This window comes from Jaculus jaculus, chromosome 7 (genome assembly GCF_020740685.1).
Source record: "Jaculus jaculus isolate mJacJac1 chromosome 7, mJacJac1.mat.Y.cur, whole genome shotgun sequence".
NCBI classification, from domain to species: Eukaryota; Metazoa; Chordata; class Mammalia; order Rodentia; family Dipodidae; genus Jaculus; species Jaculus jaculus.
Genome location: NC_059108.1, coordinates 80,854,392 through 80,868,963, shown reverse-complemented (window position 1 = coordinate 80,868,963; position 14,572 = coordinate 80,854,392). Strand labels below are relative to the sequence as shown.

At 40.6% G+C, this 14,572-nt stretch overlaps 1 protein-coding gene across 5 annotated transcripts in view; it reads left to right on the top strand.

The window, feature by feature from the left end:
* Hectd1 (HECT domain E3 ubiquitin protein ligase 1) overlaps positions 1-14,572 on the top strand; it is a 108,709-nt gene that overhangs the window by 63,939 nt on the left and 30,198 nt on the right. For 3 of the 5 annotated variants that reach the window (XM_045155446.1, XM_045155445.1, XM_004661855.3), the window contains exons 23-26: positions 265-431; positions 520-696; positions 5,209-6,045; positions 6,939-7,160. In XM_045155446.1, the coding sequence (XP_045011381.1) occupies positions 265-431; positions 520-696; positions 5,209-6,045; positions 6,939-7,160 (1,403 nt within the window). The remainder of the gene's footprint in view (positions 1-264; positions 432-519; positions 697-5,208; positions 6,046-6,938; positions 7,161-14,572) is intronic. The other 2 variants (XM_045155447.1, XM_045155448.1) reach the window with 2 other exon arrangements.

The window sequence follows — 14,572 nt, the reverse complement described above, 5'->3', positions numbered from 1 at the left end:
TTCCCTCTTCTGAATCCTCCCTCCACTGAATCTCTTCTTTCCAATTAGTCTTTCTTCTATTATGATGTTTTCATTCCTAAACGCCCCCCCTCCGCCATTATTCAGGTCTTGTGTAGGTAGCATTGTCTCCATTGTTATAATGAATTGTTGAGAGAATGTGAAAATTTATTTCTCCTAAAGTTCTTTATTATGTAAGAAATCTTACCTACTTTCAAGATCTTTTTTATTTATTTAAAAATCATTGTTTCTCTAACACATTTACAGATCAACTGCCACCTGGCCTCTTGATCCATCAAAGGATGAAAAACAAGGATGGCGGCACGTGAGAATTAAGCAGATGGGAAAGAATGCTAGTGGACAAACACACTACCTCTCACTCTCTGGATTTGAACTTTATGGCACTGTAAATGGAGTATGTGAAGATCAGCTAGGTAAAAAGAGGAGGTGAGGTTTTTGTAACTTGAAACAGTTGTGTTTATTAAAAGTGATTTGGTTTATATTTCTCTAATTACCTGCTAGGGAAAGCAGCTAAAGAAGCAGAAGCTAATCTTAGAAGACAAAGGCGTCTGGTACGCTCACAAGTTCTGAAATACATGGTTCCAGGAGCACGCGTTATCAGGGGCCTTGACTGGAAATGGCGAGATCAGGACGGCAGCCCACAGGGAGAAGGCACCGTCACGGGAGAGCTGCACAATGGTGAGTCAGTGATTAGCACTTCTCACAGAGAAAGAATGAGGATGGGCAAACTGCAGATACATGTACTGCTTGATGTCTGTGGAATTTCATAGGTAATGGGGAATCAAACCCCGAGTCCAGCAGGCTTTGTAAGCAAGTGTCTTTAACAACTGAGTCATCTTCCCAGCTCAACTTTTGAGATTTGACTATGTAAACTGCTAACATATATACATATATATTTTTTTTAGTTTGTTATTTTCAAGTTCTCACCTTGATTTTAGTTTTTTCCCTTATTTGGTCAGAGGAATCAGTTAATACTTTATGCTGTGTTGAAGGTCTGTAGACAAAAAAGATTAATTTTTTACAGAAGTATGGGACAAAAAAATGCAGCCTTTTTATCTTCTAGTAGATTATGATCAGTACCAGCTTTGGGGCAACAATTTAAACGCCCATCTTTAGTAGAACTTACCGTCTGTAAAGCAAGTAAATTCATTTTTAACCTTCGAAACAAAAGTCTACTCACTAATAAACTATTGATTTCCATAACAATGATATTTACTAATTATCTTTTAAACAAATAAAAACATTAGTTTATTAAATGATTTGCTTGACCAGTAATTTGGTTAATTTCTACCAATTTTGCCTAGCATTAAAAAAAAGTAAACTGTTTACATACTCAATGTATACCATATACTTAGAGACCTGTAATAGGCCAGGCATGGTGGCACATGCCTTTAATTCCTAGCATTTGGGAGGCAGAGGTAAGAGGATCACTATGAATTCAAAGCCACCTTGAGACTACATAGTGAATTCCAGGTCAGCCTGTGCTAGAGCAAGACCCTACCTCAAAAAACAAAAACAAAAAAGAGCTATAATAAAAAAAATGATGGCTGGGCATAGTGGCACACGCCTTTACTCCTAGCACTCAGGACGCAGAGGTAGGAGAATCACTGTGAGTTTGAGGCCACCCTGAGACTCTGTAGTGAATTATTCCAGCTCAGCCTGGGCTAGAGTGAAACCCTACATTGAAAAACAACAACAACAAAAGGTAGAGCTCAGGATGTAGCTCAGTTTGTAGAGTGCTTGTCTATGATGCATGAGGCCCTGGGTTTCTTTCCTGATACTTGGTTTGGTAGTTTTTAATTTATTAGAGAGAGAGAGAGAGAGAATATGAATGGGCATACGAGGGACTTCAACCGCTGCAAATAAACTCCCGACATGTGTGCCCTATTGTGTGCATGTGCGACATTGCGTACCTACATCATTGTGTATCTGGCTTACATGGGACCTAGATATTTGAACATGAGTTCTTAGGCTCCGCAGGCAAGTGCCTTAACCACTAAGTCATCTCTCTAGTCCTGTTTCCTGATACTTGGGAGGTGGTATCTGGAGAATCAGAAGTTCAAGGTCATCTTCAGTTGCATATGAAGTTTAAACCCTGCTGGGCTAGACACCCTATCTCAAAAAAAGAAAAAAATGCTTAGGAGATTAATTAACATTTTATTCCACAATATATTTCATTTTACTTGATAAAGGCATTTGATTAAAAAAAATTAAGCCAGGCATGGTGGCTGACGCCTTTAATCCCAGCACTTGGGAGGCAGAGGTAGGAGGATCGCCGTGAGTTCGAGGCCACCCTGAGACACCATAGTGAATTCCAGGTCAGTCTGGGCTAGAGTGAGACCCTACCTTGAAAAACCAAAAAAAAAGGCATCTTAATGTTTTTCAGATTCTGTTCTTTAAATGATTAACTGCAGATCACTAATAATAAAAGCAGGTTTATAGTGAGACAAAACTATAAGTACCATTAATTGCTGAGATGGCAATAGTGTCATTCAATTAAGACATGTTTTTTAGGCTTTTTGTTTTGTTTTTGAGGCATAGTCTCACTCTAGCCCAGGCTGACCTAAAATTCGCTATGTAGTCCCAGCCTGGCTTTGAACTCCTCCTGTCTCTGCTTTCTGAGTGCTGGGATCAAAGGCATACACCATCCCACATGGCTTGTTTTTAGGCATCTTGATTGTACTTACTAATGAGCTCATATTCCATGAGTTGTTTTGATCTCAAAATATGTATTGTATATGAAGATGGCAGTTAGAGACTTAAATTCAGTTTGTTTTTCTCTCAATGGAGTCAACTGTGTAAGAAAATTGGTATCTTTGCAAACAAGTGCCTATAACTGCTGAGCCATCTCCCCAGCCCCAAAAGTAGAATCATAATTTCAGAATTTAGAAACCAGAAAAGCCCCTGTTTCTGATATTGCATATTTAGTGATTTGGTTTTGGCTTAAAACCTTATTTATTTACTTATTTAGAGATAGGATCTCATGATAGCCCAGAATGGCCTGGAACTCACTCTGTATGTAGCCTGCACTGGCCTCAAACTCACAGCATTCCACCTACTGTAACCTCTCCTATGCTGGCATTAAAGGTGTGAACTACCAAATCTGACTTGTTTTTTTTGAAGCAGGATCTCACACTAGCTCAGGCTGACCTGGAGCTCACTATAGCCCAAGCTAGCTTCAAATTTATACCTTCACAAATGCTGGGATTATAGGTGTGAGCCACTTGTCTGGAGGCTCCTTAAAAATTTTTATGTTAGCAATATTCTTAACATTCAGTTACTTAGCCCCAGTCATTAATAATATAGCCAATCTTGAATGATCCTATCTTTTTTATCTGTCTTTTGGACATAGGAGGAGTTGAGAGTGTCTTGTGTACTTAGGTGTGTAGTATGTGTTTACTCTGTCATAGTAATCCAAAGGTTTTAGCTACCTAGACCACAATCTCAAACTGAGTGTGAATAGTTTACGATTATATCTCTGTGTCTCTTCTGAAAGGTTTCTTTGTCAGTAGAACTTGCCATTTATTCAGTGATTCCACACGTTTGTACAGGGGCTTTGTTAACGTTTGCATATTTGACAGTTAAAAAAAATGAGTAAAACAAAATTAGAAATTTTACATATATTTTAGATTGAATAGTGAAATATAAAACGCAGTTTCGGGCTGGAGAGATAGCTTAGTGGTTGAGCCATCTGCCTGCAAAGCCTAAGAATCCAGGTTCAATTCCCCACTTCCCACTAAGCCAGATGCACAAGGGGGCGCATGCATCTGGGGTTTACAATGGCTGGATGCCCTGGCACACCCATTCTCTCTATCTGCCCCCCACACCCAAATTGATAAATAAATAAATACTTTTTTAAAAAGTCAGTTTCATTTGCGATTAGGATGTTTCTAGACCTTTTCTCACACTTTTTTCTATGTCACTAGTAGAAGAGATAGTTAAAGTTGGTTCTTCAGTGATTATTTCAACATACGAAATAAATTGAAGCAATTGAAATAGTATTTAAGATACTTGTAGATTTGGGCAGTTTTCCTCTTAGAGAACTCATGTGCAGGGTCTGGGTAATTTAGTATGACATACCTTTCTGAGCTTCATCGTGGGCTCATGAACTTGATGTAGGGCTGGTTTTATATATGGGCTGGATATATCAATGGATGTGTATGTTGGAGTTTACTTTTAAACTTGGTGAAAGATTAGTGTACTTAATGGTTTTTTATGTGTGTTTTCCCTGAAATAGCTAGCTTGAAATATTAAAATAAGACTGTAAAATTTCTATTAATTTCCTTTCAAATAGGCATTGATCTTTTGCATATAAAATTTTATAACCCTATTTTACAAAGACTGTCATTTCCCAAGGACAAGTAAATATAGATTGAATATCACTTTGCTCATTACATGTACCATATAGGTTCTAATGAAAGAGCTGTGATTCCATTTCAAATTTTGTTTCTAAAATTTTCTGTGCTCAAATTATTAAACTTAATCATAATTAAGTAACCATTGAACTTTGAGAACACAACCGAAAATACCAACTTTTAATGTCTTATTTGCACTAGTAGCCTAAAATTTCATTTGAATGTCATGGTTCCTTTATAGGGCATAGCCCAGCTTTAAAAATTAATGGCAAGCCAACATTTTTTTTTCTAGAAGAAAACATCTGACCATATTTTAAGCAATTTAAGTTTTCCTTGTTGGAACTGAAGTATTTTTATCATTTGTATCAGTATTTTTCAGAGTTTAAATTCTTGCAAGGGTTGAGGATGTAGTTAGGTTGTAGAGCCTTGGATATGTGTGCAAGACTTGGGTTCTACCCACTGCACCACCACCACTGTCATCATCATAGTTACTTTTAAAAAATTGCATAGAAGATGTAAGTATGACCCATTTTAAATATCACTACCTTGGGCAGTTTAGGAGTAAACACATTAAAAGGAAGAATTGTAAAGGCTGTGCAGAAACATATTTGTACCATACCTATTTCTTTTCCTTAATATAACTTTATCATGTGAGCTATGTAGTACAGACCTTCAGATACACTAATCATATAGTCAAATAGTTGACAGACTTGAAATGACTAGAAATTGAGAGAAGTGCAGCACTGATGAGAGCTGATCCCATACTGTGGAGCTACTGTCTGACACGCTCCTATCTACTTTGTGCTGGGTCTCACAAACTCCTGTCCCTTTCCAGGCTGGATTGATGTCACCTGGGATGCTGGTGGCTCAAACTCTTACCGTATGGGCGCAGAAGGAAAATTTGACCTCAAGCTTGCACCAGGGTACGACCCTGATACAGTGGCATCACCCAAACCTGTTTCATCCACTGTTTCAGGCACAACGCAATCATGGAGCAGCTTGGTGAAAAACAACTGTCCAGACAAGACCTCTGCTGCTGCAGGCTCCTCAAGTAGAAAAGGAAGCAGCAGTTCTGTGTGTAGCGTGGCCAGTAGCAGCGACATCAGCTTGGGTTCGACCAAAACGGAACGGAGATCAGAAATTGTAATGGAACACAGTATAGTTTCAGGAGCTGATGTCCATGAACCAATTGTTGTTCTTTCGTCTGCTGAAAACGTCCCTCAAACAGAAGTAGGGTCATCTTCCAGTGCAAGCACCAGCACCCTAACAGCGGAAACGGGAAGTGAAAATACTGAAAGGAAGTTAGGCCCTGATAGTTCCGTTCGTGCTCCTGGGGAGTCTAGTGCAATATCCATGGGAATTGTTAGTGTTAGCTCTCCTGATGTTAGTTCAGTGTCTGAATTAACTAATAAAGAAGCAGCTTCACAACGACCCCTTAGCTCTTCAGCAAGTAACAGACTGTCAGTGAGTTCCTTGTTGGCTGCTGGGGCCCCTATGAGCTCTAGTGCAAGTGTGCCTAACTTGTCCTCAAGAGAAACATCTAGCTTGGAGAGTTTTGTAAGGAGAGTGGCAAACATAGCACGGACTAATGCCACGAACAACATGAACCTAAGCCGAAGCAGCAGTGATAACAACACTAATACTTTGGGGAGGAATGTGATGAGCACAGCAAGTAAGTGAGATTTTCCTTATGGGACCCAATGCACTTTCCACTCTGAGGGAGGCAGGGTCTGTAGCTCACTATGTTCTGGCTGCATGCAGTCTTCAGCTGTTTGTTAACCCTAAGAGACACAGCCATAACAAATTTAGCAATAGGAATATGGAGATAGATTTTACAGAATCATGATATAGTTAAAAATCTTGATTAAAGGTATAACTTGTTAACAGTTTTTATATAGGTCCTTAGTTGGTTTTAGCTTCAGAAAATTACTTAAGTTCTAATTTAAGTGACTAATGGATCAAAGTAATTCCATTAGAGTCAGGTATGGTAGTACATATACTCTGGAGGTAGAGTTGCCATGAGTTCAAGGACAGCCTGTGACTAAAGAGGGAGTTCTAGGTCAGCCTGGGTTAGAGTGAAACCCTATGTCAAAAAAAAAAAAAAACAACAAACAACAACAAAAAAAAATTCCATTAGAAAAAAGAAAGAAAGAAAAAATATAGTTAGGTTGGGCATGGTGGTGCACACCTTAATCACAGCACTTGGGAGGCAGAGGAAGGAGGATTGCTGTGAGTTTGAGGCCACCCTGAGACTATAAATGAATTCCAGGTAAGCCTGGGTGAAAGCGAAACCCTATTTCGGAATACCACAGAGAAAATGCAGTTAGGTGTTACTCACATTTTTTGTTTTACTTGAATTTTTAATGCTAGGCTTAATATCTTAAAAAATAACAATGCCATTAAAAACAAATTTAGTTGGATTTCAGTTGGGTTCCCAAAGTTGCTGCTTTTTAACCTTTTAATGATTATTGTGTTTCAGAATCTCTTAAAAATATGCGTCTTGGTTTTTCTAAGGTTTCTGTAGTCCTTCCTGTCTTTACTGAATTGCTTAATTTTTTATTTTAGCTTCTCCTCTCATGGGTGCTCAGAGTTTCCCTAATCTGACCACACCTGGTACTACATCAACAGTGACTATGTCAACATCAAGTGTGACTAGCAGCAGCAATGTAGCTACAGCAACCACAGTTTTATCTGTCGGTCAATCATTAAGTAATACTTTAACCACCAGCCTCACATCAACCTCAAGTGAGAGTGATACAGGTCAGGAGGCTGAGTATTCCTTATATGGTAAGTTTTATCTGGCAGTACAAATATTGCTTCCATTTACACTGCATTCATACAATGATGCTTTTATTTTGGTTTTAGTCATGGAATGTTTTTAACTTTTGGCTAAAAATAATTACTCTTGCCAGGCATGGTGGTGCACGCCTTTAATCCCAGCACTCAGGAGACAGAGGTAGGAGGAGCGCCGTGAGTTTGAGGCCACCCTGAGAATATATAGTAAATTCCAGATCGGCCTGAGCTAGCGTGAGACCCTGCCTTGAAAAACAAAACAAACAAAAATTACTCTTACAAATATGACATCTCCATAGAAACTAAAAGATATAATATGGGAAAGTTACCAATTACTTGAGCCAGGCGTGGTGGTGCACACCTTTAATCGAAGCACTCAGGAGACAAATTTTGGTAAAGTGATATATGTTATAAAGTTTTTTGGAAATAATTCCATAACTGGGTAATACTTGATTTTTTTAGAATGACATTTAACACCATAGCTGTCTCACATCAGCATGTATGTGTATGTGTATGTGTATGTGCCTGTGTATATGTATGGGTGTACTAAGATCTCTTTATCAATGCAGAAGAACTCTAGGCACATGTACCACTTTGCTTCTGGCTGTACAAAGGTGCTGGGGAATTGAACCCAGGCTTGCAGGCTTTGTGCCCCCCCCCCTTTATCCCTTTTATGTGTGTCTCTTGCCTTATTGCTGTGGCTAAGACTTCCAGTACTACATTAAATAAAAGTGGGGACAGTGGACACCCTTGTCTTGTTCCTGATTTTAAACTTTTTTGTTTATTTTTATTTATTTGAAAGTGACAGAGAGAGAAAGAGATGATAAAGAGAGAATGAGTGTGCCAGGGCCTCCAGCCACTGCAAACCAACTCCAGATGTGTGCGCCCCCTTGTGCATCTGACTAACATGGGTCCTAGGGCCTTGAACCGGTGTCCTTAGGCTTCACAGGCAAGAGCTTAACCACTAAGCCATCTCCAGCCTTGTTCCTGATTTTAGTGGGAAAGCTTCAAGTTTTTCTCCATTTAGTAATATGTTGGCTGTACGCTTATTATGTTGTAATATGTTCTATTTGCAGTCTCTGTAGGACTTTTATCATGAAGAGATACTGGATTTCGTCAAATGCATTTTCTGCATCTAATGAGATAATCATGTGATTTTTGTCTTTCCCTCTGTTTATATACTGTATTGATTTGCATATGTTGAGCCATCCCTGCATCTCTGGGATTAAGACTATTTGGTTGGGGTGAATGGTCTTTTTGATATATTCTTGTATTCTCTTTGCCAATATTTTGTTGGGAGATTTTTTTTTTTAATTTTTGTTTGTTTATTTATTTATTTTTGTTTTGTTTTAAAGGTATTTTTATTTACTTTTATTTATGTATTTGAGAGCAACAGACTACAGAGAGAGAACGAGGCAGATAGAGAGAGAATGGGCACACACACACCAGGGCCTTCAGCCACTGCAAATGAACTACAGATACATGTGCCCCCTTGTGCATCTGGCTTACATGGGTCCTGGGGAATGGAGCCTCTAACAGGAGTCCTTAGGCTTCACAGGCAAGCACTTAACCACTAAGCCATCTTGCCAGCGCCCTTCATTTATTTGAGAGTGACAGACACAAAGAGAAAGGCAGAGAGAGAACGGGCGTACCAGGGCCTCCAGCCACTGCAGAGGAACTCCAGACGCGTGTGCCCCCTTGTGCATCTGGCTAACATGGGTCCTGGGGAACGCCTCAAACCGGCGTTCTTAGGCTTCACAGGCAAGCGCTCAACCGCTAAGCCATCTCTCTCTCACCCTGTTGGAAGATTACTTTATCCTGCAAAGCTATCCATTCAAATAGATGGAGAAATAAGGACATTCCATGATAAAAGCAGGCTAAAGGACTATTTGAAGACAAAACCAGCTCTACAGAAAATACTTGAAAAGATCTTCCATGCTGAAGAGAAAGAAAAGCATACATACAAGGAACCTAGAAAAAACAAACCATACCCAAATGCTTGTTAATATAAGAGAGCAAAGGTGGGCTGGAGAGATGGCTTAGCGGTTAAGCACTTGCCTGTGAAGCATAAAGACCCGGTTCAAGGCTCAATTCCTCAGGACCCACACTAGCCAGATGCACAACGGGACACACGTTTGGAGTTTGTTTGCAGTGGCTGGAAGCCCTGGCATGCCCATTCTCTCTGTCTCTGTCTGTCTGTCTGTCTGTCTGTCTGTCTCTCTCTCTCTCTCTCTCTCTGCTTCTTTCTCTCTTTCTCTGTCACTCTCAAATAAAAATGAACAAAAAGTTGTTTTTTAAAAAAGAGCAAATGTAAAACTGGATGAACTACAAAACAAGAAAAATGGTAAAAATACACACCTTTCAATAATAACTCTTAATATCAACAGCCTCAGTGCCCCAACCAAAAGACATTGGTTTGCAGCTGGGTTAAAAAGCAGGATCCTTCAAGTGGTTGCCTCCAAGAAAATCACCTTTCTACAAAGGATGGACAGTATCTTAGAGTGAAAGGTTGGAAAACAGTGTTTCAATGAAACAGGCCTAGAAAACAAGCAGGGGTGCTATCCTAATATCTGACAAGGTAGACTTCAGTCCAACATTAGTTAGGAAAGATAAGGAAAGTCAATTCATATTGATTAAATGCACCCTCCACCAGGACATTACAGTCCTAAACATAATATGCACATAACATGGGGGCTCCCAACTTCATCAAACACAGTTGTAGTGGGTGACTTCAACACCCCAGCCTCATCAATTGACAGGTCATCCTGGCAGAAAATAAACAGAGGCATCTGTATTAAATGAGGTCATAGAACAAATGGACCTAACAGATATATACAGGACATTTCATCCAAATGCTGCAGAATACACGTTCTTTTCAGCAGCACATGGAACATTCTCTGAAATCAACTGTATATTAGACACACAGAAAACCCCCCTTTAAAAAAATTTATTATTTTTTAATGACAACTTTCATAATTGTAAATAATATCCCATGGTAAATTCCCCCCCCCCCCCACTTTCCCCTTGGAAACTCTACTCTCCAGCATATCTCCTTCCTCTCTCAATCAGTCTGTCTTATTTTGATGTCATGATCTTTTCCTCCTATTATGAGGGTCTTGTGTAGGTAGTGTCAGGCACTGTGAGGTCATGGATATCTAGGCTATGATGTATCTGGAGAGCACGTTGTAAGGAGTCCTGCCATCTTTTGGCTCTTATATTCTTTCCGTCATGTCTTCCACAATGGACCCTGAGCCTTGGAAGGTGTGGTAGAGAAGTTTCAGTGCTGAGCACTCCTCTGTCACTTCTTCTCAGCACCATGGTGTCTTCTGAGTCATCCCAAGGCCACCACCATCTGAAAAAGAGATGCTTCTCTAACTAAAAGTGAGAGTAACATTAATATATGGGTATGAACATTAAAAGAAGTGCTTACTGAGCAGTTTGGTGAGCATGATATATACATTTAGCCAGCACAAGCAGACATTACACCCCCAGGGCTCATGACTACCCCTGTTGTAGGTTTTCAGTATTGGGGGTGTATTCCTTCCCATGCAGTAGGCCTCCAGTCAAATTAGAGGGCATTTGGTGTCCTCTTTAAGAGATGTGCCACCTTTGTACCCATTGGCTTATTAGCCTGGTTGGCCAAATAGGGTCTTACCATCTATTCCTGGTGGGAAACCAAGGGTCTTGGCAGTGGCCTGTAATGTTTTGGGGGCATCAGGGATCTCCTGGCCAACAGCTCACTGGAAGGTATTCCATCCCTGACACTGAAAATTTTCTAGTAACAATCTGGCTCCTGTTATTCCACTGTCCAAAAAAGTAAGTTTCCATATGACTTATTTATATCCTGTTAGATTTTGATTAGCCCTCCCTTTACCTTTCCTTTACTCAATATCTTCCACTGACCTCACTTAGGCCTTTTCACTCCCATTAATCCATTCTTCTACTTACATATATGTAATACCATCCTATTCAGTTCTCCTCTCTGGTCCCCCCCTTTTCTATTCCCTTTATATCTCCTTTCTAGCTTATTGGCCCCCCATTATTTTTCCAAGATAGGGTCTCACGCTAGCCCAGGCTGACCTGGAATTCACTATGTAGTCTCAGGCTGACCTTGAACTCAAAGAGATCCTCCTACTTCAGCCAGTGCTGGGATTAAAGATGTGCACCACCACCCCTGGTCCCTCCCCCTTTTGAAGATAAGATTTTTGTCTTGTAGACCTTGCTTTCCTAGAACTCACTTTGTAAAGCATGGTGGGGGGCTTGAACTTTAGGTAATCCTGTTGTTTCTGCCTCCCAAGTACTTGGCTAACATTTGAAATTTTCAGATTTATTAAATTTTACATAGAATGTTCTGTAGTTTCATCATCGTGGCTTCCATTCAGAAGCATAATTATTTGATTTAATTCAACTGTGTTCCTCAGGACTGGGAAGATGGTTCAGCAGTTAAAGACTTGCTTTCAAAACCTGGATTCAATTCCTCAGTACCTACATAAAGCCAGATGTACAATGTGCATGCTTGTAGTGACAAGAGGCCCTGGCATGCCCACTCCTCCTTCCACCCCTCCAGTAAAATATTTAGAAAAAATAAAATATGTTCCGCTTTTAATTTTAGTTATTTATTTTGAGTGAAAGAGAGGAGAGAGAGAGAATTGGTTGCTAGTGACTGAGCCACTACAAATCAAACTCTAGACACTTGCACCACCTAGTGGGAATGTGCAACCTTGTGCTTGCCTCACCTTTGTGCGTCTGGCTAATTTGGGACATCTGGAAAGTAGGACATGAGTCCTTAGGCTTCACAGGAAAGCGTCTTAACTTCTCAGCCATCTCTCCAGCCTTTTATTTTTATTTATTTATTTGTAAGTAAAGAGAGAGAAATGGAGGAAGGGAAAGAGACCTCTTGCCACTGCAAAAAAAAAAAAAAAAATCTACCAGCTACCTGTACCTGGACTGTCAGGTTTTGCAAGCACTATCCTTTAACTACAGAACCATCTCTCCAGCCCATGTTGTTCCTCTTTTATTAGGAGGAAAAATACTTTTGATTTTTCTAGGTAGGGTTTCACTCTAGTCCAGGCTGACCTGGAATTCAGTATGTAGTTTTACGCTGGCCTCAAGCTCATGACAATCCTACCTCTGTCTCCCAAATGCTGGGATTAGCGCACTACCACTCCCAAGCCCCCACTATGTGATTATTATTTGTTATCCATTCTGTTTATTGAAGGTACAGCTTTTTCATTACCATGGATGGGATTATGAGTACACACTCTATAAATGTTGTGTATTTAGTCAGAATGGATTTCTGAAAGTAATTATTTTTTTTATTGACAACTTCCATAATTGTAAACAATATCCCATGGTAATTCCCTCCCTCTCCCTGAAAGTAATTAATTTTTAAATATTTTATCTTTATTTATTTAGTTATTTGACAGAGAACAAGAGAGGTAGGGAGAGGGAGAGAGAGAAAAAGACAGAGAATGGGAGCACCAGGGCCGCTAGCCATTGCAAACGAACTCCAGACATGTGCATCACCTTGTGCACCTGGCTAACGTGGGTCCTGTGGAATTGAACCTGGGTCCTTTGGCTTTACAGGCAAATGCCTTTAACTGTTAAGCCATCCCTCCAGCCCCTGAAAGTAATTGTTAAGTGACCTTCCATAATGTTTGCCTTTCCGTCTTTACCGTGTGTCCTTGACCTGTTCTGTTTTATAACTTTGAAAGTACTAGGAATTGAATTGAGGGCCTGGGCTGGGCGAGTGTTGTACAACTGAGCTACATCCCAGCCTTCTTTAAAAATTACTATTACTGGGGCTGGAGAGATGGCTTAGCAGTTAAGGCACTTGCCTGTAAAGCCAAAGAACCTCAGTTCGATTCCCCAGTACTCACATAAGCCAGATGCACAGGGTGGCACATGTGTCTGGAGTTTGCAGTATCTGTAGGCTCTGGAACATCCATTCATTCTCTCTCTCATAAATAAATATAAATAAAATATTTTTAAAATTATTATTATTTTAAATATATTTAGTTATTTGGAAGCATAGAGAGATAGAGAATAGGCTCACCAGGGCATCTAGCCACTACAAATGAATTCCATATGCATGCTCCCCTTTGTGCATCTGGCTTTACATGGGTACTGGGGAATCAAACACAGCTTGTTAGGCTGTCCTGAACTCTTGGCTGAGGTTATACATAAATACCCTACAGAACATTGACCTTTAGACCCACATGAGTTCTGAAGAGGACAGGACCTACCCCAGGCCACACACAAAGGCAGTTGCTGAACAAGTTAGGGCAGACTCATCTGTTTGGAAGGGAGGAGGTGTGCATGTGGGAAAGATACATAGGCTATAGGGTATTGGTTATTTACAAAAGAACAAAGTAGCAGGGAATTTGTCGTGGGGATTTCTGTGAAGGAGTTAAACCTTGTCATTAGAGTACTTTCCTTCAGAGCAGTAGAAGGAGAGAGCCAGTTCAAGAAGGAGCCAGGAAAGTGCCCTAAGTGGAAGTGGAGGGGCTGCACCACACAGGGAGGGGTGCTATTCTTTAATGAGGAAGGACAGTGGACTAAGCCTGAGATCTTGGGATGATAAGCAGTTTGTGGACCATATTCCTGATCTTAGGGCCATACCTGGGATCCTTTTTGCCTGGCAGATGGTGCCCTTTCTGTGGCAGGACCCCAGATTCCCAGGGACAACAGAGGGTTCTGAAGAGCAGAGCAACTCTAAGCCCCCAGGGAGTTCAGTCACACAGTTTACTTTCATTCTGCTTTGGGTTGTCTCCATTTAGGGCAGGACTCTGGTGACTTACTTCTTCATCCACAGCCAAGAAGCAGTGTTCTCCTATAACAAAAGAGGCACATCCTTCCTGGTGGGCCATGGAGGGAGCATCTGAGTGGGGGGAGAAACCAGGCTTCCCAGCCTCATAGGGAAACCATCTATTCATTCATTCATTCATTCATTCATTCATTCATTTATTTATTTATTTTTATTTGAGAGCGACAGACACAGAGAGAAAGACAGATAGAGGGAGAGAGAGAGAATGGGCGCGCCAGGGCTTCCAGCCTCTGCAAACGAACTCCAGACGCGTGCGCCCCCTTGTGCATCTGGCTAACGTGGGACCTGGGGAACCGAGCCTCGAACCGGGATCCTTAGGCTTCACAGGCAAGCGCTTAACCGCTAAGCCATCTCTCCAGCCCTATTCATTTATTTATTATTTATTTTCCTAAGGCAGGGTCTCACTGTAGCCCAGACTGACCTGGAACTTAGCCCAAGTTGGCCTTAAACTTGTAGCCTCCCAAGTTTTGGGATTAAAGGTGTGTGCCTTCTCTCTCCTCCTCCTCTTGGACTCGCTCTCGCTTAATAAATTTAAAAAAATTGTTTTCATTCCCTTTATACATCAATTAAAACTTCTCTT